Source organism: Staurois parvus, unplaced genomic scaffold (genome assembly GCF_062004578.1).
Source record: "Staurois parvus isolate SC_StPar_1 unplaced genomic scaffold, SC_StPar_1.0 ptg002357l, whole genome shotgun sequence".
Lineage (NCBI taxonomy): Eukaryota > Metazoa > Chordata > Amphibia > Anura > Ranidae > Staurois > Staurois parvus.
This window is the reverse complement of record NW_028320153.1, coordinates 867-17,500: the sequence shown is the minus strand read 5'-3', so window position 1 is coordinate 17,500 and position 16,634 is coordinate 867. Positions and strand designations below refer to the sequence as shown.

General features: G+C 39.9%; 1 protein-coding gene across 2 annotated transcripts in view; it reads right to left on the bottom strand.

Annotated features, from left to right (window-relative positions):
• ASNSD1 (asparagine synthetase domain containing 1) overlaps nucleotides 1-16,077 on the bottom strand; it is a 17,724-nt gene extending 1,647 nt beyond the window's left edge. For both annotated transcript variants that reach the window (XM_089665803.1, XM_089665802.1), the window contains exons 1-3: nucleotides 15,994-16,077; nucleotides 10,821-12,346; nucleotides 6,011-6,192 (exon numbers count right to left, since the gene is read on the bottom strand). In XM_089665803.1, the coding sequence (XP_089521929.1) occupies nucleotides 6,011-6,192; nucleotides 10,821-12,254 (1,616 nt within the window). In that variant the 5' untranslated portion in view covers nucleotides 12,255-12,346; nucleotides 15,994-16,077. The remainder of the gene's footprint in view (nucleotides 1-6,010; nucleotides 6,193-10,820; nucleotides 12,347-15,993) is intronic.
• Between the last annotated feature and the right edge of the window lie 557 nt (nucleotides 16,078-16,634).

Sequence of the window (16,634 nt, the reverse complement as noted above, 5' to 3'; positions counted from 1 at the left end):
ATACCTGGACCCTACAGAGGTTGCACAGGCAGTCCAACTCCTCCAGGATGGCACATCAGTACGTGCCATTGCCAGAAGGTTTGCTGTGTTGCCCAGCACAGTACCAGGAGCATGGAGGAGATTCCAGGAGACAGTAAGTTACTCTAGGAGAGCTGGACAGGGCCGTAGGAGGTCCTTAAGCAGGACTGGTATATCTGCTCCTTTGTGCAAGGAGGAACAGGATGAGCTCTGCCAGAGTCCTACAAAATGACCTCCAGAAGGCCACTGGTGTGAATGTCTCTGACTAAACAATCAGAAACCGACTTCATGAGGGTGGCCTGAGGACCCGATGTCCTCTAGTGGGCCCTGTGTTTACTGCCCATAGAGCTCGATTGGCATTAGCCACTGAACACCAGAATTGGCAGGTCCGCTACTGGCACCCTGTGCTTTTCATAGATGGGAGCAGGGTCACCCTGAGCACACAACAGACGTGAAAGGGTCTCTAGAAGCCATGGAGAACGTTATGTTTCCTGTAACATCGTTCAGCATGACTGTTTTGGTGGTGGGTTAGTGATGGTCTCGGGAGGCATATCCATGCAGGAACACACAGACCTGTTCAGGTTAGACAATGGCACCCTGACTGCCATTAAGTATCGGAATGATATCCCTGGACCCATTTTCAGACCGTACGCTGGTGCAGTGGGTCTTGGGTTCCTCCTGATGCACGACAATGCCCGGCCTCATGTGGCGAGAGTATGCAGGCAGTTCCTGGAGGATGAAGGAATTGATACCATTGAATGGCCCCCACGCTCGCCTGACCTAAATCCAATAGAACAACAAATAGATCATGTTTCGGTCCATCGGACGATGCCAGGTTGCACCTCAGACTGTCCAGGATTTCAGTGATGTCCTGGTTCAGATCTGGGAGGAAACACCCCAGAACACCATCAGTCGTCTAATTAGGAGCATACCCCGACGTTGTCAGGCATGCATACAAGCACATGGGGGTCATACAAACTACTGAGTACCATTTTGAGTTGCTGCAATGAAATTTCAGCAAAATGGACTAGCCTGCTGCATCATTTTTTCACTCTGATTTTCAGGGTGGTGTTTGAATTCACTTTGAATTCAGTAGGTTTTCATTTCCATCAAACGATGAGGCATCCTTACGTTCCTATTACCCAGTCCATATCAGTATAGATAACCAGCATGATATTTTTCCCTATTGAGATCTGATGTGTTTTCAAAATGTCCCTTTAATTTTTTTTGAGCAGTGTAGTTCTTGCTTAATATGCCTGGGTTTGATTCCAGTTTCATCAGCTGCTTGGAGCGACAATACAAGCTGGCGAGATCTGCAATGACATTGTGGAGACACCTTATGAAAACCATCTAGTTTTAAAGTGATATAGCATGAATTGAAATAGATGCCTTATTAACTTGTTCCCACCCAGCCAATAACAAAATGACAGCTGAGTGAGACTCTCGACGATTCAGATGGGCGTCATATGACATCCTACCGGATCACACAATCGCGCGGGGCCTCACTGTGGCAAGATCTGTCACCAGCTGTGTATCTCAGACACACCCGATGAGAGATCTGTGTGCGGGCCCATTGCCAGTGCCATGTGACCAATCATAGCAGGTCACATGACAGCTGTAAACAATGGATGGTTTCCTTTCATGCCATCCATTGTATACAATTGTGTCACTAGTTGTGGTTGGTCACAGTGATCAAATGTATAGACTGGGCCAATCACAGCCCATCTGTATCCATGTGATTAGTTGGGGCCAATCACAGCTAATCACAACAAAAAAACTGAATGAATCGACTTCATTCAGTTAAATGCTTGCTCATAGAGAAGAGAGAGAGAGAGAGAGAGAGAAACAAAAAAAAACAACACTTTTTTGTACTGTCACCAGTCAGTGTCCCTGATCACAACCACACAAGTTATACGATTACACTGTACTTCAATGGTGACAGTATGTAGAAAAAAAAATTTTTTTGTGGAAAAAAATTAATTTCTTCATTTTCCAAAAAATGACAAAAAATTACAACTTCAAAAAACTCGCCATGCCTCTAAATAAGCACCTCGGACTTTGCAAAAAGGGGACGTTTGGAAGATATCTGTACTGCCCTGACATTTCTGGGCCTCAAGAAATTGTATTGGCCGTCAGTACTTCAAGATTGACCAATTTTCAGATACAGTATATATAATCAGTGCCATAGTTTGTGGACTCTATAACTTTCCCACAGACTAAATAATAAATATTGATTTGTGTTATTTTCAAAGAAATCAAGTAGAATTCATCTTAGCCTAAATTTATGAAGAAAAAACGTGGGTTTTTTTTGGGTTTTTTTTTAATTTTCAGATTTTTTTCATTAATTTAGCAAACAATAAAAAACCTAGTGGTGATTAAATACCACCAAAAGAAAGCTCTAGTTGTGTGAACAAAATTATAAAAATTTTGTTTGAGTAGAGTGTTGCATGACTGCACAACTGTTATTCAAAGTGTGAGAATGCTGAAAGCTGAAAATTGGCCTAAGCAGGAAGGGGATAAAAGTGCCCAGTATTGAAGTGGTTAAACCAAGGCTTGACAAAATTTGCTTGGGCATTTTAATGCTGGTAACGTTAGCAGTTTTAGCGTTTATTAGAGAATTAGAGAGGGGTGTTTTTTTCTAAGCAAAAAAAATAAAAAAAATTTTTTTTGGGGGGGGGGGGGGGGTAAAAAAATCATCCAAAAAACGCAATTTACTGCGTTTTTACAGCTAAAAAAACTACTCCTCTAGAAACCCACTAGTTCTGGGTTTTTTTCCCTGCCAGAAAAAACATTGATTACAGTCTATGTGTGCATGGACACATAGGATAACATGTTGGGGAGTTTACTGGCTGTAGAAAAAAAAAAAACCGTCAAAAGTCAAAAACAGCAGCTGTAAAAACGTCCAGTGTGCATGAGGTCTAAAATGTAGGAGCCAGCTAAAAAGTTTTTTAAAATCAGCTGCCTGGCGCCCAGAACTGCATGTCCGAGGCATCTGGCAATAGGAATTGCTCATACCTGGTGCCAGGCAAATAAAGACCGAAAATTAAAAAAAAAAAGTTATTCTTTTATAAAACTTTGCAGATAAGTAATTTTTCTCCTTCACTGATGTGCTCTGATGAGGCTGCACTGATAGGCGCTACTGATGAGGAGGTACTGATAGATGGCACTGATGAGAAGGCATTGATAGGCAAGGATGGACACTAATAGGCGGCACGCATAGGCACTGATGAGCACTAATAGGTGGCTCTGATGAGGCTGCACTGATATGCATCACTGATGAGTAGGCACTGATAGGAGACACTAATAGAAAGCACTGATGGGGCGAAATGGATAATCAGATTGGATCTATTCTGTTACCTAACTCAAACCTGTGTTTCCCTCATAGTGGGAGATCAGGGTGGATACAATGAACTGAAGCCATAGCCAGCTGCCCCACACTCCCTGTCCACTCACTGGCAGAATCTGGCACCCGCAACTAAAAACCACAGCACCCAGCTGTCAAACGGAGAAGGAGATGTTGGAGGTGGGCGGGCAGTTCCCACAGCGCCTCAGCCTCAAGTACCGGACAGCCCGATCGCTGCACTGCACGGGGGGGGTTGTCCCCAAGCACAAGGGTCCCTGCAGCAGACCACTGGACACAATTTCCAGATGCCATGGCAACCTGGCACCTGGGATTTGTCAAGCCCTGGGGTAAACAAACACTCTTGTGTATCAAACCATCACGATAAAAGCCTAACTGCAGCTATGTTCATCTTATTATAGAATGTGGAAGACTTTGAACCAGTCTTTTTTTTCTTTTTTGGTTTTTTTTACAGTTTTCTGTGTTTCTGTTGAGATTTGAAATGCTTTAGTTTGTGATTCGCCATGCCAGATTTTATAGGCTTATTCACACCATGGTGCAGAGACCTCAGGTTTTCTGCATGCATTCTGCATGGGCACAAAAAAATTATTATTCTCTGTGCCCTGTTCACACCACAACCCTAGTATCATGCAGATTTTTTTCTAAGCAGGAAACATGAAAAAAAACACGCATGAAAACTGATGTAAACTAATGTCTCTGCAAGAGAAATGTGTGTGTCAGTTTCCATTAGTTTTTCTGCATGTATGGTGTGAACAAGGCCTAAATGTTTTAGAAGAGTTCTCTTTCTGATCTCTCACACACCTTAACAAAACAAGAAATTAAAATATCTCTTTCTTAGGGACAACATTTTCCTCAGTCTTCTAGAAAATGCTTTTATTGCTGTCTTTTTCCCCATCTTGTCAATAGACCAGAAGAGTGGAGTCACTCATATCGGATACAGACACAAATAAAATTTTTGACAAGTTGGTCTATAATTCACATCAAGTGTAAAGAAACAGCTCGTGCAATAAGAAGTCTTAGGTTTTATAAGTTTTAAAGTCTTGACAACCTCGTGCCTAGGTTTCACTGGCTACTAAAGCTCAGGATGTAATATAGCCCATACAACCTCAGAAACTGCATGTTTTTTTTTTTCACAAAACAGTCACATATATAGGTATCCATGTAGAAACTTGGCTCAAAAAAAGCACGAAAGGCAAATGTGTTAAAATATTCTAGGATTTCGCTATTAAAATCTAAATTACCCAGTTTTTGTGGATGTTGGTCAACTTTCACAAAAGGTTATTTATGACAATGTAGTACAGCCAAGTTAGGCGAAAGTTTTTGTGAGACAATTATGGCTGTGTTAGGTTAGATGCTAGATATGTTACCTGGCTACTAGGGATCAGCTCAGGTGTGTTCAGATAGGAGTCCAAGCCTGCCCGAGTTATCCTGCCAGGAAGCTGTCAAAGTGGACAGCCAATCATGATGATGCTTGTATACTTGCAGTTGCAGGGCAGGGAATGCCTCCACTGCCTAGGATTGATTGTTTGCTTTGACAGCATCCTGGTCGGACACGAACATGCCTGAGCTCATCCCTGCTGGTAACCAAGGACAAGAAAACCTAGCTATATATAAGGCTACAGGCATGCATGGTTATGTGCCTAGAAAGATGGGTGCTACTTGAGTATGCCCTCCTTCCTAACATTTCATAGCATGGCTCATACAGAGGCATCATAATAAAACTATGGAATAGCAGAGGTGGGCACCCAGTCACAGTAGTACACAACATATAATGGAGTCTACTGATGATAAAATAATAGCAGCAATGCTACTACATGTTTGTAGTCACAGGTTTCCTTTAAAATGGCAGATAAGGAATATCACATAAACAGGGGCGGACTGACAACTCATGGGGCCCCCGGGCAATAGGGGATCATGGGGCCCGTGTCCTTGCCCACACCCAAAAAAAAGCCTATGAAAAAGCCAATGAAAGGTACCAGGGACATCTCATGGGGCCCTCTACTGACCCCGGGCCCTCAGGCAGTGCCCTATTGCTTGAATGGTCAATCCGCCCCTGCACATAAATATCCTACACAGTGCAGGAACACATTCTGTGCAATAGATAAGATCGTATTCTCACCTTTCAGCCTGTGTCTCCTACAATTTTGCTGCAGCCTTCATCAGTCTGACATATTTGGGTGTGTTTGAATGCCTGTGCTCTCTGCTGCACTTCCTTCCATGTACTTTTTAATCTCTGCTGTGTAGGGGTCAGAGGAAGGAACATCAGTGCATAGTGAAGGGAACAAGCATTCTGATACTTCAGGAAGTGTCAAATGCAGGAAAGACTGATGTAGGCTACAGCAAGGAAACTGAGAAGGTTGGAGACACATGCTGGTAAGAAGGCAAGTGAAAGGGCTCTTCTATTGCATGAGAATGGTCTTTTTGGGATTTTTTTTTGCCATACAGGTTTCCTAAATGAATCCTGTCATGATAGAAATTAAGGTTTACAATTCTGATCCTCTTTCAAAATTCTAATTGAGTGTAATTTAGACCCTCTTGCTTCAAAACAGAGTTGCTCTTTTGGGAAACAGGTTTGCTTTAACATGTATTAAAAGTGCAGTGTTAAAAAAAAAAAAAAATACTTTGGCTTACCTTGCTTCTTTGCCATGGTCACCAATAACTCTGTCATCTCGCCCAAGGTTTCTAGAGGAGATGCGTCCCAATTCCATACTTAGCTCCTCAAGAAGACCCTTGTATCCCAGCATATTGAATTTGACTTTATGACGAGAGTAACCACCAAGCTGTTCATCTGCACCAATACCAGTCAGCACAACCTGTAGTTCAGAAATGAGCGGATTAAGCAGCACTGCAATGGTTTAATACTTGAATACTTGAACCTATTCTTCCTTGTGCTTCCCAAGCTAAACTTTCCCAGGAAAAGTCAGTGAGCCATGAGTAAGCTTGAATATGCAAAAGATATACTTTTTTGGTATCTCAATCACAATGGCTGCTAGAATCATACCATGAAGCAGGTACCATAAAACTCAGCTCCTGTATTGCAATGGGGTTTATTTTCATGGGGGTTTTCTCTAGGAGCTGGAACATCAAGCAGCATAATATAGCAATAGGATAGGACAGAGCAGCTTCAGAATAGGTCCTGTATCAGAATGCATGTCAGCTTAACTTTTCTTGCAAAGAAAACTAGATCTGGTGTAAGCTTATGCCTCTACTCATCAACTTTCTGTATCATGCATGGGGAAGTCAAAGCTCCTGCGCATTCTCTTTCTATGCATTAAACTGCCCATCAATAGCACAACAGAACTTTCTGGTGGGAATTCTGTTACTTTGACACTTGCCTCAGATCTGAATAGCTTCCAGCATGTAGCATCTAACTGAAATGTCAGTGCTGGGATTAAAGTAAACCCGGAAAAACATTTTAGTAAAGAAGCACTTTCCAATGCTGGCACACAAGCATTACTTTTTCGTTCAGCGTCCCAGAAGACCACAAAACCGGTGCTGCCTCTGACCCATCTCCTGCTATTCAAGCATCTTAATATATTGTACCTATTGGAGGTGCTAGGTCATCCTAATATACATAAACAAAATGAAAGTCCATAAGTGACTATATACATACACACATATATATATATATATATATATATATATACATACATACACATTATATATATATATATATATACACACATATATATTAGAGAAGTGACAGTCCTTTTATAATCCACTGCGCTGTGACCCATAAAAGTATCTATCTTCACCATGTGCCAACAGGGTATAAGTGAATTTTCACTCACCAGACCTTTTGACCCAGGTTAATGTGGTCAAATGTGCATTTTGTTATTGTATTTATGTTCTTCTAGTAATCAAGATGCCTCTGGGTGAAAGGTATGTCGAAGAGTGATTAAGTCACATTCAGCCATAGCGAGAGCAAGGCTTGGAGCGCATGTCGGCCATATTTGATATTCACAAGCTGTATTTACTGGTGGCGGTACAATAGGCACCGCTTCACGTGAGTGTACATCTGATTACTTTCGTGTACATTGTCAATTTAATAAATTCTACACTTAAAACGGTCTTACATTTGTTTGGTATCTCCTCAAGAAAGGAACTGTCTGCATTGAGCACACAGATGAATTGGAGAGTTTGCTATTAACCTTATTGCCATATCCTTGGGCTTGTTTAATGGAGAGCTGTTGGAGGGGAGAAACACCCTAGGAAAACCAAAGAGGATGGCTCCATACACTACCAAAATGCGCATTTGACCGCCTTAACCGGGGTCAAAAGGTCTGGTGAGTGAGTAATTCACTTATACCTGTTGGCACAAGACGCTTGGATACAGGGGCATGTTGTGAACCATGCTTCTTTTACATATACAAACACACTGTATTTGCTTAGCACCTGTCTATTTAAAAATATTAGTTTGCACAAGTGGGAAAATCCACCTTATAGAGGCAGCTGCAAATTTTATATCACATTTAATATATATTCTGTTGGTGTTATCAGTAACACTAGGCGCCATAATAATAATTTTTCTTAATTCATCTCCTGCTATGCCTACTACTGGTTATTGAAGATGCCCATAATGGTGAAAGGTTAATAGACAGATGCAGGAAATGCACCAGAGGCAGTGACCATAGGAGGTTTACTGTGGTGCTCTGAAGAAGAAAATTGATGCAGCTAGAGAAGAAACTCATGCACCTTTGAGGGCACATGTAGCAGTCTGTCAAGGAGGAGCCTACTCATGCCGTGACGTCACGCTGTCGGAGCATCGTGGAGCTCCGGCGGCCATTCCTCTTTAGGGACAGTTAGTCCTATGTTCATCTCTAACACATTTTATATTGCCCTGAATGCATCCGCTTTTTACTATGCTAATAAATTACTTTTACTTTAACCATATTACTATGGGCATTCTTCAGTTCCTGACCCCATGCGGGGAGCATTTTTTTCTTTAGACGCCCAGTGCCTTTTGTATCCAGAGAGGGAGCCCCCTGTCCTTGCGGATACCTGGATATATACCTTGCACTTTTATTGTGCACGTCCGGTGAGTGCACATTTCTCATATTAATATCAGATACCAGCACTGGCTTGAAATTGCAGGACTATTACCATTGAATAGATCATATCTTTTTACCCTATTATATTTATTTATGTCATCTGGATATACAGTTGCAAGAAAAAGTATGTGAACCCCTTGGGATTACGTGGAGTTTTGCATGAATTGGCCATAAAATGTGCTCTGAACGTCATCTAAGTCACAACAATAGAAGAACACAGTCTGCTGAACAGAATACTACACAAACATTAGATGTTGCCATAGTTTAATTGCACATAACATGTAAACATTCACAGTGCAGGGAGGAAAAAGTATGTGAGGCCCTAGCTTAATGACTTCTCCCAGAGCTAATTGGAGCCAGGAGTGAGCCAACCTTGACTCCAATCAGTGTGATGATATTGGATGTGTTTCTGACAGCTGTCCTGCCCTTAAAAAACACACATCTGTTTTGGGTTTACTGGTTTCAAGAAGTACTGTCTGATGTGAACCATGCCTCGCAGAAAAGAGTTCTCAGAAGACCAACGATCAAGAATTGTTGACTTGTATGAAGCTGGAAAGGCTTACAAAAGTATCTCCAAAAGCCTTGATGTTCATGTGTCCACGGTAAGACAGACTGTCTACAAATGGAGAAAGTTTAGCACTGTTGCTACTCTCCCTAGGCGTGGTCGTCCTGTAAAAATGACTGCAAGAGCACAGCGCAGAATGCTGCATGAGATAAAGAAGAATCCCAGAGTGTCAGCTAAAGACCTACAGAAATCTCTGGCACATGCTAACATTTTTGTTGACACATCTACAATAAGGAAAACATTAAACAAGAATGGAGTACATGGGAGGACACCACGGAGGAAGCCATTGCTGTCCAAAAAGAATATTGCAGCACGTTTGAAGTTTGCAAAAGAGCACCTGGATGTTCCACAGCACTACTGACAAAATATACTGTGGACAGATGAAACCAAGATTGAGTTGTTTTGGAAGAACACACAACACTATGTGTGGAGAAAAAAAGACACAGCACACCAACGTCAAAACCTGTAAAACATGGCGGAGGGAGCATCATGGTTTGGGGCTGCTTTGCTGCCTCAGGGCCTGGACGGATTGTTGTCATTGATGGGAAAATGAATTCCAGAGTTTATCAAGACATTTTACAGGAAAACGTACGACCATCTGTCCGCCAACTGAAGCTCCGCAGAGGATGGGTGATGCAACAGGACAATGACCCAAAGCATACAAGTAATTCAACAAAACAATGGCTGCAACAGCACAGAATACGCCTTCTGGAGTGGCCTAGTCAGAGTCCTGACCTCAACCCGATTGAAATGCTGTGGCATGACCTTAAGAGAGCGATTCACACCAGACATCCCAAGAATATTGCTACACTGAAACAGTTTTGTGAAGAGAGAGGAGTGGTCCAAAATTACTCCAGATCGTTGTGCAGGTCTGATCTGCAACTACAGGAAATGTTTGGTTGAGGTTATTTCTGCCAAAGGAGGGTCAACCAGTTATTAAGTCCAAAGGTTCACATACTTTTTCCTCCCTGCACTCTGAATGTTTACATGTTATGTGCAATTAAACCATGGCAACATCTAATGTTTGTGTAGTATTATGTTCAGCAGACTGTGTTCTTCTATTGTTGTGACTTAGATGACGTTCAGAGCACATTTTATGCCCAATTCATGCAAAACTCCACGTAATCCCAAGGGGTTCACATACTTTTTCTTGCAACTGTATTATATTGCTTTATTGATTTTGTTTCTAAATCTGTATGTCTATTAGCGCTGCACTGTTTTATTTTACATAAATCTGTCAACTCCCATTGCTATTTTCTAAACTGCCTCTACAGGAGTACTTTGTGTATTGTTACTTGCATCAAATAAGACTTGGGGATCTTTGTATAAAACCTTTGTTGTACAGATGTGAGAAAGGCATCTGCACAACAAACAACAATGGGTACAGTGACTATCTCCTAAACATACACCGTTTAGGAGATATTCATATTTGTAGTGGCTGGTGACATCACCAGCGCATGCGCACCGTACTGTGAATGGATGGTTACATGCAAAAATGCTGTGATCCCATGCACATAAGTGACATCATCGCAGCCACACCATTCAAACAGCCGGAGTTCACGTGCTTAGAAGAAAGACTGGGTAAAGATGGAAGCCCTGTCAGTGGTGATAGCACACCATTAGAGGGATCTGCTTTACAGGCAAGTCTGTCTTAATGTGCTAGTGTGCTGTGCATTCTAGCAATAACCTGCTGAGGGACCTTTGTTTTGTGTTTTCCTTTTTTTTGTAACAAGAGTTTACTACCGCTTCAAACATTTCAGACAGATTTAAGTCAGTTACATTAGCTAAGCCCATATTCCATGGCTCCTTTAAACACGGCAATTACCTTAGAAGTGCTGTTGTAGGGTCTTAATTCTCCATTAATTTGCAGCATACCTATTCCTCTAGAAGCAAACCAAACAGCACAGCCAATGCTATCATCAAGTACCGTGTTCAATGGATAGATCAACTGAGATATGTACTCTTGCCTCATTTGCTTCAGTTCCTCCGGAGTGACATTGATTTCTACAAAATTCCATATTCTCATTGGACTCAAGGCTTTAAGCTCCTCCAAACCAGATCTGCCTGTTATTCTATCAGGGACATTAAAGGGATCTATCGCCAAAGCATCAGGATTGGAATGGTTTCCTCTGATTGTAGAATTTGGAATCTTCCCTCGACTGCATTTTTTCAAAGGTCCCTTCTGCTGATTTGGGGTCCTCATCATAAAAGCTACATTTAAAAGGTCAATGGGTTCCTCAGTTGGAACATGGCGATCTGCAAGGGCAGCTAAAATGATGGAGTCAATTCCACCAGAAAAAAGTATTGCAACATTTGCTTGCTTTTCAAGTGCTGGACACAAAGACTCATTTAAGCGTGGGAGGTTCAGAACTCGTTTCAGCACAGCTTCACTTAAAACATTTACAAACAACTGAATATTTTTCTTGTGTTCTTCAGAAATCAGCAATTTAAGTTCTTCTAAATTTACTTTCTTACAAGTGGTTTTGCATTTCTGCTCAGAAAATGTTTCAGGAATGTCTGTGTTCAATTCAGAAACTGGCACAAGGAGTCCATTACTTCCAATAGTTAGTTGAGTTACACATTTTGGAAGGGTGTTTAAAATCCATTTTTGTTCCTCGTCGTGTACTGTTGCTTCACCAAGCTGCATGCCTGATACAGATACCCATGGATACCAGGTCAGTGATATAGATTTTAACAGTGCACATGTACTCAGGTCACACCTGAAAATCCCTGATGCTGGGACTTCCTGCCAATGATCATTATCAGTTAGGGATTCTGCCACGGAAGTCAAACTCAAGATTTCTTCCAGATTATCACTAAATTTCCACAAAAGACTTCTCCGACCAAAATAATCTCTTCCAAACCAGAGGCTGTGATTTTTGCTTTGATAGTAAATAAAAGCCCAAGGTCCCTGCACCTTAGAGAAGATTGACAATAAGTCATGCACATTATCACAAGAAGTTAAATGCTGAAACATTACAAAGGTATCGTTCGTTGTAGACAAAATATCAATTCCTCCAAAAACTTCTCCATTCCATAGAAAAATATTGCCGTTTTCATCCTGCAGAGGCTGTGGAGTCAGCTCTCCTCTTAGATGAAGTACATGCCCAGAAAAGAAACAACTGTAATGGTGGGTGGGGTCACTTCTAATTAGTTGCTGGCTGCTATTGGGGCCTCTTCGTTTTAGCTTCATGTTTTCCTGATAAAAAGATGTGTCCACATGAGCACATAAACTGACAGTACAACATATTCCACACATCTTGGAACCCTCACAAAGGCTTTATTTATTGTCTTGTATCTTTTCAGAACTTTCAAGAATCTGAAATGTATGTTTCAGGTCATCCAGTGTTTCTGTTAAAAATTAAACAAAAAAACATTTGTATAGTTAGGTCACTGATTTTGTATTTCTGAGTTGACCTTTCCTAAACAGATTTCACAGGTTTGTGCGGTCATATTGATCCTTGTTATTGTTTTTGTTCCCCACAAGTAAACAATTGGAAAAGCTTCCTAAATAAGCAAATAAATGTATATTTAACTTGAAACATTATCAAAGTAAAATAATTCTGCATCAAATGCTTACGCTTGAGCTTTTGATGATAAATGGTTATGTAAACATGGATGCTTACAGCAGCAAATGTCCATATCACATAAACTGTATAAACAGGGCTTCATTATGACAAGACAGCTGCCTGAAAGTCTTTAGAGAAGGGACTGGCAATTTTACAGATCCAGTACAAATAAAAATTTTCATTGATTTTCCAAAAAGAAGTTGCATAGTTCGTCTGGTTGAAAAAGACACCAGTCCAAACTACAGAGATAACAAAAAAAAAAAAACCATACCTGTACACAAATAGAAAACCTCCATATATACTACCATATACAAAAAGTTGATCCAGAGGAAGGCAAAACAAAAAGAACTTGGATCTTCCTTGGATCAACTTGGCCTATAAATATATGTATCCAGTTATATTTTGTGCATTTAGGAAATAATCCAGGCCTTTTTAAAACCATCTACTGAACTGGCCAGAACAAGCTCTTCAGGGAGTCTATTCCACATTTTTCACAGCTCTTACTGTGAAGAAGCCTTTCTGTATTTGGAGGCAAATCTCTTTTCTTCCACACAAAAAGTGTCCTCTGTGATGAACTTAAAGTAAATAACTGTACACAAAGTTCACTATATCGACCACTTATGTATTTATACATGTTGATCATATCCCCCCTTAATCTCCTCTTCTCAAGAGAGAATAAATTCAGTTTAGCTTTTCTTTCCTCATAGCTGACCTCCTCCATGCCTCTCATCAGTTTGTTTGTCCTTCTCTGCCTTCCAATATCCTTTTTGTGAATTGGTGGCCAAAACGAATTTATCTATTCATATTATATTGCTCATTTTGGCATTACATGCTATTATTAAGCCTATGATATACCAGAATACCCAGATCCTTCTCCACCACTGATTTCACCAGTTGTACTCCCACTAGTATGTATGATGCATGTATATTCTTAGCACCCCAGGGGATAACTTTACATTTATCAGCATTTAACCTCCTTTGCCCCATAGTTGCCCAACGAAACCGTGTATTGCAATGCAAAAGTATGTTTGGCATATCTAAATAAGGACGGGATTACAAAACTGTGGGATAGGATCAGATTGTGCTGGCTCTGCAGTACAGAGGTTGAAAATGTTATAGACTGGGCAAGGAATAACCAAAAAGAATGTCGAGCTCCCAATTAATTAAATAAATAAATCTTCAGTGCTGTGTGCCAACATGCACTCTGATATAATGTGATTGTTGCCAATTGATATACGATCAATATAAAACATTCAGTATATAAATCATTTGTGCCATGTAATTGCAACTGATAATGTGATAATTTACTCAAAATAAACAATAAAGGAGTCTCTGTGATAGAATATATATATATATATATATATATATATATATATATGACAGTCCCAAAGAAAACGATATTGTGATCCACAGTGTTATTTGTGACTTCCAGTGAATCCCTAATGTGATTAGGTTATGCGCTCACCTCCTTACAAGCCTAATATATAGGCATACTCCGCTTTTTGTTCACAATTGGAACCTGGTGTGATTATTTGTTGCACCCTCTGATGGATGGTGGGTATCCCTTACAGGCTTCCCAATGACCCCTCTCCTCATGTGCCAGTATCCCTGCTGGGATCTCTCCCTCCTTCTGCTGCTGTTTTTCTCCTCCTTCTCCCCAATCCTGTCCTAGGTTTTCCTCCGTATCAAGGTGTATGGAAAGAAAATAGGAATATAGTGCCTTATCCTTTTATATAAACTTTATTATGTGCCCAATAATGCACTCACATCTTATTAAAACATCAAGCGCTTTGTATAAAACAATCTTTAACTGTGTGCACCGCACTCAGTGTATACTCGCCTTTATATAATTTTAATCAGTCAACAATTATGGTTACAATTATAATATGTTAATTATTATTTATTTTTATTTTAAGTAATTTTGATGTTTTTTGCGTTGTATAACCTTAATACACATTTTATGTATTAACAGTTAAGGTTATACAACGCAAAAAACATCATAATTACTTAAAATAAAAATAAAATGTTTAAACTAAAATGTGAAATAAAATCATAATATTAAATTTTAAAATAAATTTTACCTTAATCTTTATATAAAATCATTATGCGAGTATTGTATTTATGTGATTGCATATCACTTATTTCTATCCCAATCTATATAGTATTTCTACTGGTATGCTGATCTATGTATCTGCTACTTATTTAGGAAATCCTTATGCAATCCCCTTTTCCTTAGTATTAAATCTATTATAATCGTACCTTTTTACTTAATAGTATTTGCCATATGCTACTAATTAACATATTAAAATTGTAACCATAATTGTTGACTGATTAAAATATAAAAAGGCGAGTATACACTGAGTGCGGTGCACACAGTTAAAGATTGTTTTATACAAAGCGCTTGATGTTTTAATAAGATGTGAGTGCATTATTGGGCACATAATAAAGTTTATATAAAAGGATAAGGCACTATATTCCTATTTTCTTTCCATACACCTTGATACGGAGGAAAACCTAGGACAGGATTGGGGAGAAGGACGAGAAAAACAGCAGCAGAAGGAGGGAGAGATCCCAGCAGGGATACTGGCACATGAGGAGAGGGGTCATTGGGAAGCCTATAAGGGATACCCACCATCCATCAGGCGGTGCAACAAATAATCACACCAGGTTCCAATTGTGAACAAAAAGCGGAGTATGCCTATATATTAGGCTTGTAAGGAGGTGAGCACATAACCTAATCACATTAGGGATTCACTGGAAGTCACAAATAACACTTTGGATCACAATATCGTTTTCTTTGGGACTGTCATATATATATATCTATCTATCTATCTATCTATCTCTATCTATCACAGAGACTCCTTTATTGTTTATTTTGAGTAAATTATCACATTATCAGTTGCAATTACATGGCACAAATGATTTATATACTGAATGTTTTATATTGATCGTATATCAATTGGCAACAATCACATTATATCAGAGTGTATGTTGGTACACAGCACTGAAGATTTATTTATTAATTAATTGGGAGTGCGACATTCTTTTTGGTTATTTTTTGGTTAGTATAATTGTACATTTAATGAGGATGTGCGTAATGTCAGCGAACCTTATCAACTAATTATATTTACACTAAGTGGCTCATAAGTAATAATAAACCTATAGACTGGGCAAGGATTTTGCCGCATATGGCTTGGGTTAGTTGGGGGAGGGGGGCCATTTTACACTGCATATAGCACCCATTTTGTATGTCTTAAAACAAAGCAAAGTAAAACAAATTGTTTGGCAGTGACTAGTGGCTAATGTATATTTCCCCATTCCAATTTTTTTGCTGAAATGTTTACTATGCATACAGAACAAAAAGAACAGAAAAATTTAAAATATTGTTATATGTTAAAAACTATAAACATAAAACACATCTGAACTCACTTCTGCATTCACTCAGTGTTTTAGCCTTGTCTGCAAGAAAGAAAATGTTGCTATTGGGTTGCTGTCTGTACACCTTCTGAAAAAGAAAAAAACGCATAACAGACGTTTTAAGTACATAAAAACTGAATACAAGAGGTGTACAAATGCACCTATACATCTAGGCATCAGTCTTTTGAATAACTATCAAACTGGTAAACTTTACCTGGTAATCCTGCCAGTTGTATTGGGTAGGGTGACAATGCCTTACAATGCAGCAGTGGCATGGTGGAACTTCTCTAGATTGTACAGGATGCTATAGTGCAGCAGCCCTATGGGTGCATATACCCCTCTAATAAGAGGAGGATTGGAATGCACAGTTCCATCCCCTCTCTTCTCCTCTCCCTTACACTACATATAACAGTATTCTGTAACTATGAGACCTCCATACACACTGCTTGCAAACCCAATCAGTATCCTTACTAGTAATGCTTTAGTGACAAAGCACTGTGTGACTACTGCTGAATGATTACATCACTTGCTGTCAGCCAGTTGGGATATGGATGAAGTATGATTAGAGGTCGCATAGAAAACTATGTGGACAGGTCTATGCCATAATTGGAGGTGCATGAACACGCAACGTAGCGGCTGCAGACAAGTGTCTA